The sequence below is a fragment of the Maylandia zebra genome, linkage group LG3 (genome assembly GCF_041146795.1).
Source record: "Maylandia zebra isolate NMK-2024a linkage group LG3, Mzebra_GT3a, whole genome shotgun sequence".
NCBI lineage: Eukaryota > Metazoa > Chordata > Actinopteri > Cichliformes > Cichlidae > Maylandia > Maylandia zebra.
In genome coordinates, this window is record NC_135169.1 from 29,319,270 (window position 1) to 29,342,255 (window position 22,986).

The 22,986-nt window shown below is 38.8% G+C and overlaps 2 protein-coding genes across 3 annotated transcripts; both read right to left on the minus strand.

The window, feature by feature from the left end:
- Positions 1-444: 444 nt before the first annotated feature.
- Positions 445-9,269, minus strand: LOC101482264 (E3 ubiquitin-protein ligase TRIM62). 2 transcript variants are annotated; one of them, XR_013096825.1, is made up of 12 exons: positions 9,165-9,269; positions 6,908-7,126; positions 6,721-6,812; positions 5,754-5,973; positions 5,446-5,537; positions 4,213-4,308; positions 4,012-4,115; positions 3,766-3,874; positions 3,474-3,615; positions 3,366-3,392; positions 1,976-2,712; positions 445-1,593 (listed from the first exon to the last, which is right to left on the minus strand). XR_013096825.1 is itself a non-coding variant. In XM_014410676.3 (11 exons), exons 2-11 carry the CDS (start codon positions 7,107-7,109, stop codon positions 2,168-2,170), a joined length of 1,629 nt encoding a protein of 542 aa, XP_014266162.3. In that variant the 5' UTR covers positions 7,110-7,126; positions 9,165-9,269; the 3' UTR covers positions 445-2,167. The 2 variants fall into 2 exon arrangements, 1 of the variants encoding a protein (XP_014266162.3); XM_014410676.3 differs by having other exon boundaries at positions 445-2,712.
- A 1,980-nt stretch (positions 9,270-11,249) lies between these two features.
- On the minus strand, positions 11,250-22,879 carry LOC105940657 (uncharacterized). The gene is made up of 30 exons (XM_024806048.2): positions 22,792-22,879; positions 21,690-21,904; positions 20,890-21,104; positions 20,471-20,549; positions 20,301-20,383; positions 20,107-20,202; positions 19,924-20,020; positions 19,735-19,811; positions 19,535-19,618; positions 19,199-19,294; positions 19,027-19,123; positions 18,882-18,937; positions 18,702-18,758; positions 18,263-18,338; positions 18,107-18,189; positions 17,939-18,034; positions 17,763-17,859; positions 17,590-17,663; positions 17,376-17,465; positions 17,194-17,274; positions 16,736-16,903; positions 16,460-16,541; positions 16,152-16,192; positions 15,967-16,053; positions 15,068-15,163; positions 14,304-14,391; positions 14,170-14,213; positions 13,908-14,006; positions 12,657-12,749; positions 11,250-11,884 (listed from the first exon to the last, which is right to left on the minus strand). The coding sequence occupies exons 2-30, from the start codon at positions 21,889-21,891 to the stop codon at positions 11,876-11,878; spliced, it is 2,643 nt and encodes an 880-aa protein (XP_024661816.2). The 5' UTR covers positions 21,892-21,904; positions 22,792-22,879; the 3' UTR covers positions 11,250-11,875.
- Between the last annotated feature and the right edge of the window lie 107 nt (positions 22,880-22,986).

Here is a 22,986-nt window from a genome sequence, read left to right on the forward strand (position 1 = left end):
GATAATAGAGGACCAGGTGAAGGGGAACTGTTTGATGAGAATCACAGGTCAGAATGAAGCTTATAATGGTTCAAGAAGCCTTATTCTAGTCACATCTGATCAAGCAAGATATCTAAAAAAAATAACTACGAGAAAATTAGGTGAGTGTTTGTGACAGAAACAAATAAAAGTGCAGTAAAGTCAGAAGTGAATCTTGTAAAGATAAACTGTGGTTATTGGGACACATTTCAACTCAAAGGAGATAAAAACAGCATCACCCTGTTGTTACTGACACATTCACCTAAATGAGAAATAAATAATAATATCAATTATTATTATTAGTAGTAGTATTAATAATAATAATAATAATAATAATAATAATAATAATACATTATATGTATATGCCACAAATTTATTTGTGGTAACATCATAACAAAAAAATGCAAAACAAATGTTCCTAAATGACAATTTTATTCATTTCTGTACATCTGATGTCATAAAATATATTACACAAATCTATTAAATGGCATATAGTGACTCCTGAAGACCACAATGTAAGAAGTCTGACAAGCAAAACTACAAAATGAAACAAATGATTGAGCAGATTGAAATAGTTACAAAAAGGATCTGTAAAACAGAGCTACAAAGAGTAAGTAAGTAAACATTTTGTTGACACAGTAAGTGATGGACAATCAGCAAAACACAACATGAAGAACTCGTAATCCATCCTTTGTTATACAATTAAAACAAACAGCATTTATAGTCAGAGCCGTGGGAAGAGAGTGCTGAGGTGTCTGTGTGTGTGCATGTTTAGACACCTTTTTAGCACATGAAATTGGCATGATGCTGTACTTGTGGGGACCAACAGATCACTCAAGGGGTCAAAATGCCCAAAGCACCTAGGATTAGGTATTAATTTTTTGTGGTTATAAATAATTTTTGTTTTTTTTTATATGAAAATGAGTATGTGTGCGTGTATGGCGGTGGAAGGGATCACAGCAGAGTCCAAATGTCACAGGCACACAGAGATTTCAAGTACTCAAGTCTTGCAACTCTTAAGAAAGCAGACATTTGATATAACCCTAATTGCACAAAGGTAACTTAACATTTTAAAGGCCCCTGTGGCTTAGTTGGTAAGCCAGGCCATCTGCTATTGGCATAGTTTGTGGTTTGATCCCTGGCTCCCCTGTGTGTCACAGATCCTGAGTCCTGAATTACCCCCAGTACCCCAAGGCTTGTAGTGAGAAAGCAATCTGCTCAAAGTGAGTAGAAAAGCACATACACACACTTATATTATTTACTAAAGGATTCAGATTCATACATACACCAGTCCACGTACAACAAAGTCAAGTGTCCTGTTGCATTCAAGGGATTCATATCAAAATTACTTCTTATTGTTACCTTTATCTAGGTGCATGATTTTAATGCTGCAAACGTGACATAGCACTCAGAGGTTTAGGCTACAAATGTCCAAATAAGGGGCAGTGAAAAAATTGTTCAAAGTGTTTAAAATGTCTGTGAAGACATTTATCCGGGACACGTGAGTGAGTGAAGGAGACCAACAGTGGGATAATCCAAGAGCTTTCAGAGGAAGTTCCTCAGTCTGCTGGTTGTCTGCAATTTGTTTTATAAGGGATTAGAAGATAAATAAAACAAAACTTTAAAAAATAGTGTTTTCATGCTACTGTGATAGGAATTGGCTAATAGCTGATTTTGAAAAATGCACCAGCTCCAGTTACTGGTGATCAGTACGTAACATCATTTGATCATAATATGTCCTAATGTTTTTTCTTAAAGAAACAGGAATAGTGTCTAAAGTGTTTTAACAGCTTTATCTTTAGAAGACATTTTGTCATTTCTGTCTTTTGCAAAAGGTGTTTCAACACGCATGCTAACAATTGTTTCTGTAAATTCATACATTTGCACTGCTGTATGTAAGACTTAGTTTTTACTTTTCAAATGAAAATAAAAGTGAGAAAATATAGTACATAAAAACCTGAGTCAGGAGATCTTCATCAATGCATGTTATAATGAATAATGTTGAAAATTGGGCAAGCAAATGCCTGGTAGAGAGGTAAGAAAACTCTGTTTAAACACAGAAAAAACATTAAACTGTTACTGCACACCTGGACACATATATTGCTTACCAGTGATGCATTCACTGCACCAGATCCAGTGCATGTGATTACTACTGTTTTTGCACAGCAGTGATAATCAAAGGATTGCTGTTTTTCTCATTTTGTTTCAGATGTGGACTGAAGTACGGGAGGATCTCACCACCGAACAAACACTCAGTAAATGAGTAGATGTGAGACTGAGATGTCACATCGTAAAAGGACACGAGACCTTCCTCATAATCTACAAACACCCCGACTTTCTGAGGTTTCCTTTTAGGTGAAAGGCTCACTGGTGGTGTCGTCAGGGCTGCATATTTCTGATCTTCATAATGTACAACAACCCAGTAACCTTTGTCAGGATTGATTGAGAGATTCCCCTTGCGGTTTGCGTCACGTCTCGCCACACCCAGATCCCACCCGGGCTTATTCCTGACCTCCACCTCCCAGTATGCCCTGCCAGAGGACAGCCTGTTGAGCCCCAGGACACTTCCAAATACATCAAACCTCTGCAGAGAGTCAGGATCTGTCGACATATTTCCACTATCTTTCACTTTTTTCCCATTATCAGAAATTTCAAGTCTTTGGTGTGCGGTGGTGGGGTCCAGCTTCACGTCCACTGCAGTCAAAAGAACACAAGTGATTAAAAAGATGATTTTATTGTTACAGTACGACCAGAAAGAGATCATCAACAGAAAAAATATAACTCATGTCATACAGTTTCAACATCTCACCAGCTACTTGTATTAACTGGATAAAAAGATAACAAGTGAGAAAATATTAAAATTGGTTATCTTAAAATGATCTTTGCCATTGTTTTCTAAATGACCTTTGAATACTACATAAGAAAATTAGATTTTAGTTTAGTAAACTACATATGAATTTTCATATCTAACGAAAACTTAGCAAGAAAACTCCAATTCTGGACAATAAAAACTTTTATTACATCTAATACATCACAAGAGGTTTTTATTTTAAATGCCGGAGTTTAAAGAATCTAAATACCTATACTGTAAGTATCATGGGGATTTTATTTTGAAATCAGTTATAACTTAGGTCAAACATGATAATTTCCCAAAGGATTTTTTCCAATAAGAAACTGAGGATCCATCCTTTCAACATTTGAGCCGCACCTGTTTGCTTCTGTTAGTGTCAACATCTGGAACTTGTCTGTTGTCCATCAGTGTGTGTCTTGCGTGTATTTACAATGAAAATGTGGAACAATTGCCATTTCTTTCTATTTTAATACTGTTTTTAATTTGACATACACACCTGCAAATATAGGAATCCTCTTGAATTCTGTGGAAGTAGAAATCTGAGTAAGATGCAGTATATCAAGTATAGATTTTAACACAAGTCATGACGAATCAAAAGACTCACCGATAGTTGAGAGTTTATCCAGTTCCTTGTGAATTTGCTTCATCATGGTTGAAGTCGTAGCTCTCAGTGTGCCGAAGGACAGTGAAGTGTCAACATGTACATTTTTCCAGTTAGAGTCATTCAGGCCTGTTAGAGGAGAAACCTGTATATGTGTGGAGACATCATTAAATGTAATGATTTTAAATGAAGCAGAACTGACACAGAATAGAAATTAAATGTTTCCTCTTTTAAGTGCTTTTATGCTCCAGTATTCAAAAGACCAGAAGATGGACTTCAGGACCTTGTGGCTCACCTCCAAGTCTGGGTGTTTGATTGACTCATCAATGGCCTGTTTGAGCACATCAATTTCTCTCTGAAGCTTCTGGAGGAGATCCTGAGTGTCTCTTTTTACTTTCCGTCTCCTAGAGTGTGCACAAGAGAGCCTATTTTATTCAAATGTACTGCACCGTAGCAACACAAAGGATCTCCGTGGTGATATTAAGCTGTTCCTCACTGATGAACTAAGAGACTAACTGCAACATAATCTCACAGGACCAACCTTTCCTCCAGAGGCTGAAGGGCTTGCTGCCGAGCATCCTCCACAACTTTTATTATGTCTGAGAAGAAATCGTTGACTTCCAGCCACTCTGCATCCAAACTAGCCTGAAAGCCGTCAAACAGAGTAGAGGATTTAGAGCAAAGATATTAAAGCAAACAAAACAACAAAACAAAAAAGTCAAACATATGTTACAGTCTTTACCTTGCAGTCTGTTACTGATGATCTGACTTCTGCCATTTTATGCTCTCTGATATGAATTTGTTGCTGTAAATGAGCTTTCAGTTTTTCTTGTTTAGCCTTGAAAGAGGACAAAGGACACGTATAATATTTACAAGTTATAATGAGATTTTAAAAAAAGAGAGTCGACTGTTATGCTGAGATTTGCTGGCACCAGAGTTTTGTGTTTTTCAGGTTTGCGAGCATTTTTTTTTTTTTTTGCCTGTATTTGTATAGCGCTTTTAAAAGAGTTCCTGCTTTGAGCTTGTAGCAGAGATAATAGCACACATGAAGCATGTCACTGGACACTGCAAATGTTAATGTAATGGTGGATAAACAATCCAATTATTAATCAACCTGGAGAACTGATTAATATTGGGCTGGGAAATGAATTCTCATAAACAGCAGTTCCTCTAGTGGCCACTGGAGGATGGCTCCGAAAGGGATTCAGTCCCAACAGACAGACTCTAGTGTCAAAATGTCAGGCTAAATAGGATTAAAATACATGTTTAAAACCAGGTACAAAACTACAATAGTTGCCCCCTTCCTGACAGTTTTACTGTCGAAAAATTGGCTATATGATCTATCTATGTGGATATTAATAAAGGCCTAAAGTTAGGGGTGTGGTGGCTTTGACTGAGCTGTATGCAAACACAGAGCTTTCTGTTTAAGACTGATTGCTGCTTACTGAGCTGTGAGCTGTGCCAACCATAAGCTACAACAAGAGCAACAGAGCGCAAGGGTCAACTTTGACCTTACGCTCAAACAAAGAAGGTCAAGGTAAAATGCTTAGTCATCCTAGGTGCTCATGTCCTCCAAGGCCTATTGTAGTGAAGTTCTGTTCACCAAAATGAAATCGGCTGGAGCTGTTATTGGTATCAAACATCACACAAAATTTGAAAATGATATTGAAAACTAACATCTTGCTAAGAAACAGAAAGACAGGCAGACAAACAAACAAATGGAACTCGTTACATTTTCTTTACCTTTGGAGGAAGAATGAAACTAATGTTTACGTAGTTTTACTTTGAAGTCAGCAATGAGTCTGTAGAGCGATGCAGCCAAAGGCTTGTTAAATTCTTAGCAAATGAGCAAAATGATGCCTTTGGCCACCTTGTGCTCTTTATGAGGAGATTTATTTTGGCTTCATAATGTATACTTCAGTATGGGTCCATTTTACATGCATCTGAATGGTCGTCCTTAAGAAGTATGCAGTACCTGCTGTCCACCAATAGAAAAGTCCAGAACTCGGCGAGCTCTGGAATCTTCAAGTTCAGTAGTTAGACGAGCGCGCTGTGGAGTCTCAAAGACTGTAGAGAAAGAAGACAGTCACTGTAAACTGTTCTATGCCTGTTATCAGTTATAAATGGTTTAAGCATGATGTTGGGGTCACTATACTGCTAAAATACATAAAATGCTGAACTACATCAACAATTACTGTAAACTGGGATGATAACAGCAGTTTTAGTGAGGACATTTTTCCTGGTCCTACATCAGCACAAATGCTGTACCATCGATGCGCTCACCAGAACTCTTTAAGTCATCCACAAAAGGCTCTTCTATTTTGATTTGAGGTTTATTGTAGCTCAGTTTATGAGAGAAATTGGATTGTTCGCTTTGAGGGATCCTCATTCCTTTTGGTGTGCATCCCATCATTCCCTGGTGAACTCTCAAGCCGTGGTAAGTTGTATATTTGGTCCAACCGCAGTGGCAAACCTGTTTGTTCATGTTGGATAAGTTGGGTGTCTGCAACAGAATATTATCAACATATTTGTCAGTGAAGCAAAAATGAGTGGTGTATGATTTAAGGATGTAGTTCGTGTCTAATTTAGTTTAACAACATCCTTAACTCTATGTCTATCTTTCCCTAAATTTCACCACACCTCTGGACTCCTCTGGTAAGCAGTTTCTATTTCATCTGTTTCTTTTCATTTTTGTAGGCAGGCGATCAATAAAACTTAAATTAACAGCTTTATCATTTCTATTTATTTTTTGTGACCATAGTAGTCGTGGTATAGACTGCATAGTGGCTGTATTTAAAACCGTCAGAAAAGTAAGTGTTGTTCCGAATTATTTGAAGTATCGTGCTTTTGTTAACATTTTGAACCAAACTCAGAATGTGATACTAAAGGTACAGTAGTTGAATGGGTTTAATTGTCTGCACTGAAGCACCGCAGCAATTTCCTAATGTTGTAAACCTCAACATCTGGCAATAAACCCATTCTGATTCTGATAAGGGTTTCAGGTTACATACTCTTTACCGTTGGAGGAAGAATAAAACTAATGTTTATATAGTTTTACTTTGAAACCAGGAATTAATCTGTTGAACAATGCAGGCAAAAGGCCTGTAAATTCTTAGCAAACTGGCAAAGTGATGTTTTCGGCCACCTTGTGCTCTTTATGAGGAGCTTTATTTTGGCTTGATAATGTATACTTCTGTGTAAGTCCATTTTACATGCATCTGAATGGTCGTCCTTAAGAAATATGCAGTACCTGCTGTCCACCGACAGAAGATTGCAGATAATTACGAGCTCTCGAATCTTCAAGTTCAGTAGTTTGACGAGCGCGCTGTGGAGTCTCAAACACTGTAGAGAAAGAAGACAGTCACTGTAAACTGGGATGATAACAGGAGTTTTAGTGAGGATATTTCTCCTGGTCCTACATCAGCACAAACACTCACCAGAACTCTTGAAGTAATCCACAAAAGGCTCTTCTACTTTGATTTGAGGTTCATTGTAGCTCGGTTTATGGGAGAACCTGGATTGTTCACTTTGAGGGATCCTCATTCCCTTTGGCGTGCATCCCTTCAATCCCTGGTGAACTCTCAAGCCGTGGTAAGTTGTACGTTTGGTCCAACCGCAGTGGCAAACCTGAATGTTCATGTTGATAAGTTGGGTGTCTGTAAAAAAAATATTATCAACATATTTGTCAGTAAAGCAAAAATGAGCAGTGTATGATTTAATGATGTCTAATTTACTTTAACATCCTCAACTCTATGTCTATCTTTCCCTAAATTTCACCACACCTCCACATCCTCTGGCAAGAAGTTTTTCTTTCATCTGTTTTCTTATTACTGTTTCTTTTCATTCAATAGCCAGGTGATCAATAAAACTTAAATTGAGAGCTTTATCATTTTTATTTTTATTTTGCGTGTGACCATAGTAGTTGTGGTACAGACTGCATACTGGCTGTGTTTAAAACTTTCGGAAATGTAAGTATTCTTCCAGTTTATTTCAAGTATTGTGCTTTTCTTAACATTAGGAACCAAACTACTTGTACAGTAGTTTACTGGGTTTAATACGGGTTTTAAGGTTAAAAATAGCTTTTTCGGTGCAATGCTGTCATAGTTACTAACACAGATGTCCTTATATCAGAAATACATATCCATATGAGATTAATGAGATATTTATTTATTTCTCTAGCCAAATGAAAACAGGAAGTTAAAGAGTTCTGTCTCAGTAAGATTACATTGTGATTACATCAAGAGTGACCTGGGCTTAAGATTAAACAACATGCAACATGATTGACCTAACATGTCTGTGTACTGTGGGAGGAAATGCCCACCCGGGCACAGGGAGAACATGCAAACGCCACACTGTCCCCAGCCTGAATTCAAATCTAAGACCCTTATACAGTGCGACAAAAGTACTATTCAGTGGTTCATGTGTAACAGTGACTGTTACACATGAACCGTTTGGAGTTGTGTTGCATAAGTTTGTGTCTAATCCCAATCAACTTGGTGTAGGAGAAAAAATGAATATTTATGTGTGGTTATAGTGTACATGATGTTTAGTCAAATATAAATGTACAAAGACATGGGTCATGTACATAACACGGGGATCTACATAAATGCAATTAGTAATTAGTTTTATTGATGCAGGTCACCATAAAACATTAATTTATGGTTATATCATGTCTCTTTATATAAACCCATACATAAATCTACCGTTCAGTGTTTGACCATGCGTGAAGAAGGGGGAAGTGACATTTTCCTTTGCACAGCACAAACATTCACACCATGTCTGCTCTGGACTAGAAGGAGTTAAAATGACTCTCCAAGAGCAGTATTTGTATTTCAGGTTGGATTTGTTTATTCCTGCCATGGAAAGAAAAGCAGCCTAGTGGAAAAAAGTAGTTTGAGCACACACCCCGTGCAGGTTGTAACAGCTTCCTTATCTTCAAACGATCGACGTGTAATTAACTGGAGTTAAGTTTGTGCCTATATAACGTTGTGTGCTGCACTCTGCAAACTATCAGTTAACATCAACTTGTTAGATTTTAATTCTGTCAGAGTATTTTTGCTCTTAAAGATTTTATTATTCATATAATAATCAGCTAAGAGTGTTTATATTTCTGTTCTGTACTCAACCAGCTGCATATTTTAATTGCTGGCTCCCTACTTTATAACGGAAACTGCTTGCCTTCACATTATCAGTCTTTGCCTTCACATTGTCACTGTTTGCCTTCACACTAGCAGGAAACCGCCACCCACGAGTAAGAAACAACCTTGTAGAGAACACGAAGTTTTTTGATAAACCACACCTGTTTTCTTGACAAGATAAGGATGATATTTCCTTTTTTGTATGCTTCATGATGTGTATAAATAAAGCCAGACTGCACCAAGGAGGTGTGTGAGTCTCTCCCTGAGTCTCTCACCCGTGCACGTTTAAAACTGCTCTAAGTGTCTGAGTGATATTTCATTGCATCTGAGTACTTTGATAATAGAATATCTTTTACAAATTCACACACAAGACTTCACAGCATCTACACAAAATAAAATTCATATAATATATAATATTATACGAAGTCGTAATATTTTAATATTATCTGATTCTCCTTCACTCATGCAGGCACGAGAGGGAGTGTTAGTGAGATTGTCAGGTTATTTTGTCATGAGACTTTTCAAAAAGTAAACACCAAAGTGCTGAGCAGCCTACCTGCTCCTTCGTATCTCACAATGACTCGATCCTCGGCTGTGCGATCTGCTGCTGTCTCCAAACTTTGTTCCTCTCTGGTTCAGTTTCAGTTTCGTTTTTCTTTCATATTAATCCCGAAACCAGCCCTTTAAATTCAATTGTAAGGAGTTGCGACACGTCACTACGAAATACTCGGTTACTGGAAACGTCATGGAAAAGAAACAAACACACAAACGTCATGAGAAAAAAAAAGGAAAAAAAGAGAAAGAATAACGAGAGAAAACAAATACAAACACAGCTGACATCTTCCTGATCCTGATATTTTGAATATTTTTAACTGATATTTTTTATAACAGTATTTAACGTAGCTTACAACAGTAGCACAATAGGGGAGACCGGGGATAGTTGTAACACTTCCAATTTCTCCAATCAGGGCTAAGTTTCAAATGATGTGACTCATCCTGTGCATGCCCAATTCAGTTCTGCTATCACATGTGAAAAATCAGCACATTTTGTCAAACACAGACAATTTAACATGAAAAAAAGTAATTTGTATGCCAAAAAGTAAGTTTTTCTACTTTATTTCAATTTGTAATAGCATTATCTGCTTTGCAGTTAAACTCATCAAATGTAAATTATGTTATTTGTATGTCTATGGGGATATATTCTGTGTAGGTCTTTAGTGCTAATGTTTTAGCCGTTGGCTGTAATGTTAGCTAGTTCATGGCTATAGGAGTCTGGGTCAGTTGTAACAGCAACAGTCTGGGTTAGTTGTAACAATAATGCAGATGTTACAACTTACCACACTATTACTTTAACTTATATTAAACAAGTTGGGGCAACGACATCAGCAGAGAGAGGTTCACTGGTCGCATTTGTATATGCGGTTAATGCCATTAGCAACACAACTACTTCACTGTTTGTGTTCCCACACATACATTATGCAGACCACTGTGTCAGAGATGGACCAGTAGGAAGTACTGGTAGTGGAAATAAATCAGGATGGGTGCAAGAAACAGATTTCCTCATCTTTCTGAAGCACTTTGCAAACCACACCAAGGTAAGCCATGATAAAAAGTAATGGAATTGCGATGCTGGTGAACAACTACATTTTTTCAGCTTCATTGTTATGTTCAAAATTGGTGCAAGAGTTGTAGGTTATAATGCCCACTGAGCCAATGAGGCCAAACTCAAGGAAGACCAACCAAAATTAATGAAATATTCAGTTGCAGAAAATTCCATAATTTGTCTTTTTTGGGGGGTTGGAATATGTTCAAAAGCTAGATTTCTGCATTCTGACACACACACACACACACACACACACACACACACACACACACACACACACACACACACACACAGCTACATAAATGGATGTAAGTGAATTCATGTGTTGAATAAACAAAGATTACATGTTAATGTTTTGTTAGTACCCTTATTTCATTGTGTTACATTTTACCCCAGGATATGTTACAACTCACCCAGACTATGGGGTTAATTGTAACATTTCACTCTTTGTGTTTGAGGCCATACCATGCAATGGGTAATTGTGCTGCAGAGAAAATAGCTGCACTATTTAATAGCAGAGACATGTAAATACTTTGCATTACATTTTGAATCCACTACCTTAAAAGAGCTTCAATTTACAGACAGAAATGTCAAAAATGTTACAACTATCCCCGGTCTCCCCTACATATTAAAACAAGCTTCCGATAAAAGCCATTTAATGTGTAAGACAGTCAAGGTGAAGTCATAATGAGTTGAATCAGTTAATTAGTTTTTCATGCCGACACTTTTTTTCGTGGTTAGAAGTGGATTGTTTTTTACCAATATTATAATCCCCCAAAAAATCAAAGTTTAAAACTGACGGGAAGCCTGATGCGATCTTTTACATGACATCAGTTAGAACGATTAGGTGGGTATTTAATGTATTTAATACTTTTAGACAGTAAAGTGTAAAGGAGAAGGTGGGGCGCAAAAGACACTCCTCATTTAGCACGCAGGGCTTTTTTTCATGCTTTTCATGCTGAACACTAATAAAAGTGTAGTAGCTGCACTCTGTAATTGTCATATCCTCCTCACTGGGTGATAAGGAAGAGAGAGACAGAGAGATAGATGAGTTTATTTATTTTTCATGAAACAAAAGCAACATCTAGGCTTATACATGACAGCAGACTGGGACTGAATGATTTACCATTAACACCCAGGCAGAACTTACGCATATGCTACCAAACATGGCACTTAAAGAAAAAATATAATAATAAGAACTGCACATATACACAAACACCCATGCATAGTTACTGATGGTAAGCAGTGGCACCATCTTCTTTAACATGCAAACTGAAATAGGGGTGAAGTTCCCCAGTAAACAAACACTCTGTGGTTCATAGAATGACGCAAAACCTTCCTTGTAATCCACAAAAACTCCAACGTTTGTGAGGTTTTCCTTTGGGCAAAGGAAGCAGGTGGTTCTGTGAGGACTGTGCAGACTTTGTCATCTTTTTGCGATCACCCAGGAATCATTTTTGGGGTTTTGTGAGAGGTTCTCCTTATGGCTTGTGCTGGCTTTTATTACACCCAGATGCTCGTGTTGCTAACCTCCACCTCCCAGTAAGATTTCCCATGGATCAGGCAGCTGAGCCCAAGCAGATTGCTGAATTACATCTAAGCCTCTGGAGCTTTCTGCTTCTCTTCTCTGGCTCTCACTTGCTTCCCTGTGCCCGGATCCAGCATTATATCCACTACAGTTACAACAAAAACAACACATCTGTAAATATAACAATGCCAGGAAACAGGAATCATACCTGCAATGAATACAAATGAGACGTGATCAAACTGTTTTTACTTTTTTTTTTGGTCCCCCTCTCCAGGCCATTAAGGGGCACCCAAAGGGCTGACACATTTTAAACTACATCAGTAGTAATGTGAAAAGTTTACAGTGACAGTAGACAAGACCTGACCTCCCTTAGGGGGACCAACCTGCCTCCACTCATGCTTGTTGCAAGTGGCACACATAATTCTGTTTAAACAAACTCCATGACAACAATGATGCAAACAAATAAATGTAAACGAAAGGATTCATCCTTCTGAGAATAATAAGAAAGAAGGAAAAAGAGGATGAGGGGAACAAAGCAACAACAGTAGTGACGGGGCACTGTTTAAAAAAAGCTTTAAGTTTGGAGTTGCAGTCACAGCACCGCTTGTTAAAAGCTATAATAATATTCCATGGTCTTCAGCTACCTACTTGTTAGCTTTCACAGTTAAAAACAACCAAACCAAAACACAGTTACCTAGCTGCTAACACAAACCACAACTGCTCTTTCATATTAAAAGCATCAGAAAATGTTAAAAAGGATTTTATTTTGAAACAATAAGACATGTTTGAAACTTGAGTTTCCACATTTCCAGCAAATCAGCTGCTAATCGAGCACTGGCTGCAGTTCCAAAACTCAGGACTAAAAGCTTGAGGAAAAATCTGAAACAGATATTTTAAATATGAAATGTGTGCCGTACCTTTGAGTGGTTTCGATCCTTCATGTCTGGGTCTTTCTCTTTTTGATGATCTTTAGTTTCCCTGGCTGAAAGCTTCTGGATAAGCAGCTTCACCTGAAAGATAGTAGGCACTCAAGTATCCATTGAATTATCACCCAACCATGGACTTTGTGGTAGAGGTGGGCGGATCCAACTAAATATCGATGGTATGGATACCAATGGTGGTATTGGTATCGGATCAATACTTGTGTGATAGGATTGTTACTTTGTTACTAATAGTGTTGAATTTTTTTTTTTCTTGGAAATGAAAAAAAAAAACCCTTGAACATGCAGTATGAAACATGTCTGAACCTTTTTGTGTTGACTACACATCTATTTTATTGTTAGCTTACAGCACAGCGACCCAAAGTCCTTTAGAGACAGACGGGTCCATGTCTCCAAAATAATCCAGTTTCAGAACACATGAAAACCCAAAAGGTGTGTTTTGTTAACTCATTATTGTACAAAATAAAAATCACAATGATTTACTGTCCAGTAAAATGTGTTCACAATGTTTCAATTAGTGATGATCAAGCTGATAAATCATGAGACACTGCTCTCTCCTACATAAGCTGTCTTTATAGGTTCAAAGCATCAGTATTGGCAGTACTAGTATTGGATTGGATCAATAGCAAAATTTGTGTTATTACAAAGCACTACTTTCTGATTGGTGTCCAAATGGAGTCCCAGACGTGTTCTGGTCTTATAGAATTGGGGAGTTGGAAGAGCTACAACAAAAGTCCAGTTTACTTTCTAGCAGCTGCTTAACAGACGGTCATTTTGTCTTTTGATAAAAAAGGTCAAAGTCAGCAGTAAAGATGATAAAACAACATCTTCTTTCCCACTTATGCCACATCAGGCCAGCCGAAGGAGAACATGAAAGCTTCACACAGAGAGTGTAAAACTAGAAAACGTGCTAACCCCGGCACAGTTGTGCTATCTCAACATGACTTTTAGCTCTTTTTTTAGACTTCTTGGTCAGATTGTGGTGAAGTCAGGACAAAACGATAGAGGAAACAGAATTTGTTAAAAACTAAGAATCACCCTCTTTGGTGGTTGCATAACCCAAAAAGGGAATATATGTTTCTGTTTTCACTCATACCAAGAATATCATCGGAAGAAAAACCAACACTTCCTGCTTTAGCAGCATTTCCTGCTTCACCCCTCTACACCCTCTACAGTACAAACCACATTATGCTCTCTGCTTTCTAAATGACATTGACTGTGGTTTACCCCGTTTGCAGGTTTCTGTTCTTCTCTCCGTTTCTCTTTTAGTCCGATTGTTTTCTCCTGTGTTGTATTGGCTGAAAACATCCGGGCCAGATCCTTCACCTAAAATGCAGCAAGCAATAAGAACTGAAAACAATCAAGCAAAGAAAACAGATGAAACCTCTCCTGTAGTAAAGAAACACTCAGGTGCAGCAGCTGCAGTGAAACAAGCTGTCAGGTCTGGCTGAATGAGTGTCAGATGTTTTTCGTGCACAGGAAGTCGTACCTTCAAACCAGAGGAGAAATCTGAGAGTGGTGCATTTTCACACGCTGTAGAAAAAGATGATAGTAATCATCAGCCATGTTTTTTATTGTATTTTTCTCAATTTTACATATAAACATTCTCATATTGTGACATACATATTTTGGGATCCTTCTCTGCTGTTAGTGATGCTTTCGCTGCTGCAGAATTGATTTCAATGGGATTGCTTTTTGAATCTGTCACCATCTGTCAGAAAAGGTGGATAATAGTTTATAACGCATGAAGAATTTCAACACAGCTCCCTGTATTTGTCTCCTGTGATATATTGCAAACATATATGATATATGTTTGCTTCATGATGGATTCATCTAGCTCATGGTTTTCTGTGAAACGTGCTTGCAGAGGGGCACGGTTCTGGCTCAACTGCAGGAGGAGGAGTGGTGCAGTGCGGTGCAGAGAGTAGGTGGAGTATTTGGGACACTGGCTGTGCATTCCCTAATTAACCTGTGCTTATTAGGCAGTTTGCCCAGACCTGGAGATGGACACATGCCCACACTTCTGTGCTGTAGCTGATCTGCATACTTGACAGTGAGAAGCAAGAGCCACTGCTTTGAGAGAGAGAGCACCCTGAGGCCGGGCGCATCGAGAGTAGCGACTCTTTCCTGTTATAAATGTGTGTGTTCTGTAAATAAAGAGTGCGTGCCTGATGATGCTGCATCGACACGGACACAAGGTCTTGAACTACAGAAAGAAAAACAATGAACTCCAACATAAAAACTTTAAATGTAATATTTTGCTCAACCAGCAGCTTGAAGCTAAAACAGGATCCACTCATGAGTTATTTGGGTACTTCAGGCTGGATCAAAGAGCTAAATGACTTTTCCACTGATGGAGGAAAGGCAACAGATCACTCGCCCTGCACCTGTGTGGGTTTCTGCTCCTCCCCGTGCTCCTCCTTTGCTTTGGCTGCTGTTTCCTGGGCAGAAATGACTGAAAACCTTTGAGCCAGCAGTTTCACCTGAAAGATATTGAACATATTAGAAAGCCGTGATTCATTAAATGGTGTTTGGGGTGGGGGGAGGGGTGGGGGGTCATCGTAGACATGATTAAAGATTCTATATTTTGTGTATTTTAGCCTTCAGGCTCGAGCACAGGTGTTGGTCCGTGATCATGATCATGTCCCATGTTTTACATATTTGGCTCCTCCCATTAACGTATGTGTGGGTTTGTGTTGACTGTTGAGACAGGTGGAGACTGCTGATTGGCTGCTTTGAGTGCGTATTTGATGACTGGATGGACAGCAGCCTCTCAACCTCCAGCTGGCAGCCAGCAGAGAGCCAGCTGTTAACTGGGATCTTGAAATGTGAGGACTGAGCAGCAGTGAGGAATTGATTTGAGAGCCGAGAAGCTGAGAGAGCATTCTGAATTCTGTTTTCAGCTGAGTGCATTTAGGAAATAATGAATTGTAAATAAATAAATTGCTCTACATATTGAGCACCTCAAAGCCGTAAGATCCTTTTTTTCCTTCTTTTCCCCCAGTTGGAAACCGAGGTTAAAGGACTGTCAGCGCTGCTCTTTGCGTGAAAATTGTAAAAAATAAATTGCAGAAAAGGTTCTGGTAGCATAATTCACAGACCTGTCTGTAGTTATAAAATAAAAAGCTTAAAATATATGACCTCCTTCACATTTTCCAAAAACATCCAGTGGGCCAGATTGAAGTCTTTGCCAGGCCCATACAGGACCCTGGCCCTTATGTTTGACAGCCCTGTTCTAGGTTATCCCTAACTTGGGGATGTACTACAGGATATAAGAGGGTTTTACCTGAGATGGTTTTTGGTTGGCTCCGTGTTTCTCCTTTGTTGAAATCAGCGTTTCCTTGGCTGAAAACATGCGGGCGAGTTCCTTCACCTGAAAAAACATCCATAGCGACAACCAAACTCAAGCATTCCCATCAGAACGCTCTGCAGTGTCACAACTGTGAGTGAGAGATATGCAAGACTCTGTACCTTCACACCAGTGGAGAGCTCAGCCTCTGCAGCGTGATCCACTGCAAACACAAACACAACAGCTACATCATTGAGCATGAATGCATTAGCCTGAAATCATAGAGGGGCACCTCAGTGTCAACTATATATATGTTTAATTTTGTGTAATAAGCTAGGATATTTATAAGTAGAGCTATTTTGTTATATGTTGTAATATTTCATTTAGTTGAGTTAGTTACTCTTACTGTCTTGGGGCACATCATTTCCTGTGGGATTAATAAAGTATTCTGATTCTGAATGTTTATCGCCTGAACCATACGATCACATACACTGTGTTGGATTGTCCTTCAGTGAGACGTCCGCTGCTGCAGGACTTGTTTGTGTGTTTGCACTCATTACATCTGAAACGTTCTGTCAAAAAACGAGAGGATCGCTGTTAAAATTTGAGACATTTCAGAGTACAAACTGTATCTCAAACATTTGTAAGATGTTTTCAACGACAATACTTAAAAAGTCTTAGATTAAAAGTTCAAATGTAGCTAAATTAATTAGATTAATTCTGATCAGGTGCCGTTGGTGACTACATGCTACAGCTTCCTGTTTACCTCTGGTCTGCAGGCTCTGACTTCACAGTTCTTCCCCTCTGTCATCTGAAGTTTTGGCTGTAATTCAGCTTTGAACCTCTCCAGCCTTTCCTTGAATAAAGCCGAATGCTTCTTCTTCGGCGGGACCGGAGGTGGTGCTGTCGGGTGGTCTCTGGCTGATTTGCTTGCCTGGAGGTTTAAAATTGAAACATTTGCCGTAACGTTCAAAACAACCAGAAATAAAGTGAATGAATAAAATAATGTTCCTAGTATACGTCACAAGAGGCTCAATTTTATAAAAGAAAGGACTACACTGGCTTAAAAACATGCATAAAGCTCATTCATCACTTAAAGGGGGAGCTACTTTTTTTGTTACAGTGGTGGATGTTCATTGTAGATACGGTCGAATTTTCTGGCAATTCATATTTCAGGCCTTAACGGGTTAAAGGTCATCAGTCTAATGTGTTAAATTGCAGTACCTGTGAAAATGTTTGATTCTGTGTGTGATTTTCCTCAGCTTGGCCTGCTGGTGCTGGGTTTGTGGTTGCTGGACTCATCATCTGCAAGATGTTATGCACTGTAATGCAAATGTTGACTGCTAATGGCTAAAATTTGACTAAATGCCTGAACAAAGGTCGGCCTCGTACAGTCTATTCAATACCTGTCTCTGATCCTTCGTCTCTTTCTTTTCTAGCAGCTCTGCTGTTTCCGGTTCTCGAGTACTTGGAGGTTCTCCGACAGATCTTCTAACCTGAAACATTTTTAGAGAAACACATGTTATTCTTGTTTTACCAAAACACTGCTTCATGACACCAAACTCTGGTGGTTTGTTACACAAGCTGAAACATTTCTTTGAGAAAGTCACAGGACTCTACCTTCAAACCTGTGGAGAATTCCTGCTGCTGGTCACTGGTGGCTCTTTGGAAAGATGGTTGTGAGGTTGGGGGTGCTGTGAGGAAAAAAGGATTGCTTTAATGTTTTTTTTCCCAGACAAATTTTTTAAAAATAATTTGTCTTGAATAAACTTTATTTCTTTGGTCACACATACGTGATTTTGGCTTCTCCTTGATTTTGGCTGCTGGTGTTGCATAGTCTGCAGATGGGTCAATGTTTATATATCCTGTCATTGCACTACTGTCTACTGCCTAAGAGAGACAAAACGTTTCTTAAACTGAAGAAACATGTGTAAAACCTAAAGTCCTAAGGTCTAAAACAGTGACATACATGTGATAATGGTTGTTGCTTTATTTGTTCCTCCTTAGATTGGATTACATTTCCTGGGTATGGTGGTGCTGAAGGCTCCCTGGCAGGTGCAGTCACCTGTAAAATATGGATTCCATTTACATGCTGCTGTTTACTAATTTTAAAGTACTATGAATGGATCCATTGTACCTGTGGAAGGGTGGGGAACTCGTAAAGTTGATGGTCTGACTTTGAGTTATTGGCTCTTTGGGTGGAGCGTTGTGCAGAAGCTGCTGTAAAAAGATCATAGTTCCAGCTTTCGCTTCTATTCAAAGTCATACTCTTAGATCGTAGCTCTGTACACACCTGATTCGTATTCATCCTCTCTGAACGTTGCTGCAGAGCTGTTACTGCTGCTTGTCTTTGCTGGTCCTGGTGAATTCTGTCAGGTTAAAATGAAACTATTTGAAAACTAGCTGCCGTTATTGAAGACTTTTTACTATAGAATGAATGAAAAAACAACAGCCACGCTAACTGCTCATTGATGCTGTCAAAGAGTAGACTAAGATGGGCTACATGCATGTTAATTATGATGATCATGATGCCAGCTTGGCTAACATTTGCTGCTTAGCATTAAAGACAAAGTACATGAGGATGATGTGATTAGTTGGTTTGGTGCTGGACAGTCCTTCACCAAACTCTTCCTCTGAGGGATGTTCTGCAGTCAGTAACTGTACTATAAATGTGAGATGCTAAAGATTAAATACTAAAACAAAGGTTCTGCTTCAAGCAGCCCGTCTGGTACCTGTGTTTGATCCTTCCTCTCTTGATTTTTGAGCATCACTGCTGCTTCCAGGGGAACCTGAAACATAGAAAAAGAAAACACAGCTTCTTCCTCTTTTTCAAACCACAGCGCTACGTGATACCAAACTCTGCTGTTTTAGCGCACAAGCTGGAACACTTAGAGAAAATCACAGTACTCTACCTCCTGCTGCTGAACGCTGGTGGCTCTTTGGAAAGATGGTTGTGGGGTTGCTAGTGCTATAATAAAAAGGAGGGTTTTTTCAGACAGGTTAAAAAAAAACATCTTCTTTTGTATACATTTTGTTAATTTCTTTGTTTATACATACGTGACTTGGGCTCCTCCTTGATTTTGGTTGTTGTTGTTGGATAGTCTGCACAGCAGTCAATGCTCAGATATCCTGCCACTTCTCTACTGTCTTCTGTCTAAGAGAGACAAAAAGTTACTTAAACTGGAAAAAACAAAATACAATAACCTTAAAATCTAAAACAGTGAGGCACCTGTGAAAATGTTTGCTGCTTCACTTTTTTCTTCTTAGGCCTGACTATGTTTCCTGGGTATGATGGTGCTGAAGGCTGCCTGGCAGGTCTGTTCATCTGAAAAATATTGATTCCACTGACATATTTAATCACTTTAAAGTTATTTGAGCAGATATTTCCATCCTGAATCTAAATAGCAAAATACAATTTAAAAAAAAAAAGGCAATGCTAAATCTTAAACTGTATTACCTGCTTTTCCCGGTGTTTTACCGTAGCTGGGACTGATTATGTGGTTGTTTAAAGAAGTCAAGGATAACTAAAACACAAAAGCTACACTTCAAACAATCTGTTTTGTACCTGTGTTTGCTCCCTGCTGTCTTTTTTCATAGGCAGCACTGTTTGTTCCCGTGGTGGAGGAGTTGGAGGCAAGGATCTTTGTACCTGACATACAGAAAACACTTTAATTCCAGTGATATTGCACTTTAAAAAAAGCGTCAGCAGTAAACTTTGGTGGTTTGTCACATGCTTAAGCATTATTTAGCAAAAAACCACAGTACCTCTAAACCAGGGGGGAACTCCTGCAGCAGGCGACGGCTGGCTCTGTGGAAAGATGGCTGTGGAGTTGTGTGAAGTGCTGTAATTAAGAGCAGATGATTTTTTATCACACTTTTTTAATCTATTCTTAATGATTTGAACAAAGCTTGTCTTGAATAAACTGTAACACTTAATTCTTTGTTTGTACTTACGTGATTTGGGCTCCTGCTTGATTTTGGTTGCTGTTGTTGCATAGTCTCTACAGAGGTCAACACTCAGGGATTCTACCATCGTGCTGCTGTTTTCTATCTAAAAGATAGAAAACAGTTCTTCGTTTAAACTTTCTTTTAAAGTTTAAAAGAAAAATATCTTAACTTGTAAAAACAAAAAGGTACCTGTGATAATGTTTTCTGCTTTACTTTTTTCTCCTTAGGCCTGACTACATTTCCTGGGTATGGTGGTGCTGAAGGCTCCCTGGCAGGCCTGCTCACCTAAAAAGTATTGATTACATTTATATGTTACTGTTTACTCACTTTAAAATTGGCCGACTATTAACTCTAACTATCATTATTAAAGATAACTGTAGTACCTGTGGAAGGGTGGAGTGTTCCTGCAGCTGATGCTGCGACTTTCTGGCTCTTTGGGAGTAGTGCTGTGTATATGCAGAAGCTGCTGTAAGTAAGAACACAGCTCCATGTTAGCCTCCACATTTTGTTGTATGAGAATCATGTTTTTACTAAATTCTAACTGCGTACATACTCAGTTTGTATTCTTCCTTGAATATGGCCGTTGCTCCAGAGTTGGCATAGCCGTACACGCTTGGTGACTCTGGAAAATTCTGTCAGGTTGACGGATAAAGTTGAGAAAAAGTTGATATGTAATGAAAACACTAACATGGAAGTTTTTGTACAGTGATCAAAAGTAACACAGCCAGCTAGGAGCATTTAGGGGGATCTGCAAGTTACTACACTTTCGGTGACCTTGATTATCAAAATGTCGGGGTCGTCTGTTCACCACGTGATTTAACGAAACATCAAGCAACTAAAGTCATTAAGTCATCCTTTACTTTTATAAATTATTATTTTGTTATTTTTCATTCTGAAAAAAAGAAAAGGTGGTGGACAAAGCTTAAAGTGCTTCCTGTCACTCATTTATTGGCCTAAAAAGTAAACTCATACCTCTTCCTTTACAGTCGCCTTCTTAGCTGGTTTCCAGTATTCCGTGTCCTCCTCCCACTGATTTTTGCATTTGTACTGCTCCTTTTGGGGGATCCTCACTCCCTTTGGTGTGCATCCCATCTTCCCCTGGTGAATTCTTAAACCCTGGTAAGTCGTAACTTTATTCCATCCGCAGTGACAAACCTGCAGGCTCAGGTTTGAATATTCTGTTGTTTCTGTTTGTCACATAATTCAAGAGTCAAATGAAGATTTTAAATAATCTTAAGCAAAAATAGAAATTTATAGCAATGAAAATGATTTTTTTTAACAAATTCCGGTTTGGTTTGCTTTAATCTGCTGATATGGGATCCCGTTCTCACACCTGAGGCATAATATACGTCCCACGGCATTCCTGAGGAAAACGAAAGGTGACCTTCCGTGTTTTTATGGTAGGTGCCAGGTTATGGAGGAAATCCAGGAGAATGACGCTCCCTCAGTAATAGACGTTTAAACCATGTATTCCAGCCCTAACCCTAACCACAACTTTAATGCTGTTAGATAGTGTTAGATAGTAAAATAAAGGTACATGTGTAGATTCATTCCAAACAGTTCGCATGTTTCCTCATTTTTCTCATGATCTAGGGATGTGTTGGGTGCCCGGAAGCGTAATATGATTTGTCACCTAGCGTAAAATGTTACACTTTGGGAGCGAGAACATGTTGGATCAGGTCTTTTCCTATTGGGGTGTTTTTATCAGTTTGAAAGAAAAGTTATAATCTTGAACTCACACAACATAATATTTAAAAAACAAACAAACCTACCAATCTTGAAAGAGGTGTGGACATCTAGCCTGAGGTCCATTTGAGTTTTTGTGTGTCCCACATAGCTCTGTGTGTAATGCTGTGGAGGGTCTGAAACCCTCACACCCTTCGGGGTGCATCCCATCTTCCCCTGGTGAATTCTCAGGCCCTGGTAAGTTGTCACTTTGGACCATCCGCAGGAGTGACAAACCTGGAGCTCCATTTTTGCTGCGTGTCTGCATTACACACACAACAAAAGACACACAGAGGATGCTGTGTGACTTCCTTTTTTGCTCTCAAAATAACTGTGCTGACTGCACAGAGTGATTCACGAAACACTATCAAGAACGTAAACTTTCTGTGATTGTTATTACAGTGTTCATTTTACCTCAAATGTGAGAACAGTTATCTTTTACCATTTTCTTGTGTTGTGCGCACAAAAACTATGATTTTTTTTTCTTTTCAAAATGTGCATTAACATCTGGATCATCATATAAACGTTTAAAAACATCCAAGCTACAACAGCTGCAGCGGCTCAGGTAGCGAAAGTGACACACTTCCCCTTATTCACAGCTGCTGCGGGTCCATCTTTTCTACTGTAAGTCGTCACTTCCCTAATATTAGAAAACTAAATTTTTAATTGCTAATATTATTTACCTAACTGGCTTGTGTTGGTTGCAGACCTACTGCATTAAAAGCAGCAGGCTGGCATCAAAAGGCAGCCACTGGGTCGTCTTCCAGGTAACTGTCTGATGATAGACAACAGGAAAGCACCGTAAAACATCAGTTTCATTACTTCCCTTTTCAATTTTGACGTGACTACAGCGAAACCTCTACGTGTGTCTTCTCCATCACCTACTTCTATCATAGTTTAAACAAAGTAAATAATAATAATAATAACAATAAAGTAGTCAATTCTACTTTTTTTAAAATTGATTACAATTCCTGGAGTACGTTAGATATCCATTTGTAGCATCACACCGAAATAAGCTGTGACTTGATGACGTACAGGCTCCTCATTATTTAGGGCACCGTGGATTCCTGATTTTCCTCTCCTCTGTTTTCTATCGTAACAAACAATAGCAAAGATCAGCTGGATAAATCTGCTCTCTGTGTTACTTACAATAGAATCAGGGCGATGGATGCATGTGGTGCCTCTACTGTGCACTCTTCTCTTCCTTTGTCTACCGTTACCTCTGTGCTGACATGATGTTTGGTATGCTTTGTTTTGTGCTTTTACTTTCGTTTCTGGAAAAAAGAAAAAAAAAAGAAGGAGGAAAAAAACCCGCCAACCGCCCCTGATAGATTTGCCCAGACA

Bases quoted from the DNA above. Each gene is read 5' to 3' on its own strand.
- LOC105940657 (XM_024806048.2), bottom strand. From the start codon at position 21,891: ATGGAGCTCCAGGTTTGTCACTCCTGCGGATGGTCCAAAGTGACAACT. The intron at 18,339-18,701 runs GTACCAGACGGG...TTAACCTGACAG, and splicing joins AGAGGAAGGATCAAACACAG to AATTCACCAGGACCAGCAAA. The intron at 14,007-14,169 runs GTACGACTTCCT...GCTGCATTTTAG, and splicing joins ATTTCTCCTCTGGTTTGAAG to GTGAAGGATCTGGCCCGGAT.
- LOC101482264 (XM_014410676.3), bottom strand. From the start codon at position 7,109: ATGAACATTCAGGTTTGCCACTGCGGTTGGACCAAACGTACAACTTAC. The intron at 3,616-3,765 runs GTGAGCCACAAG...ACACATATACAG, and splicing joins TCAAACACCCAGACTTGGAG to GTTTCTCCTCTAACAGGCCT. The intron at 3,393-3,473 runs GTGAGTCTTTTG...CTACTTCCACAG, and splicing joins GGATAAACTCTCAACTATCG to AATTCAAGAGGATTCCTATA.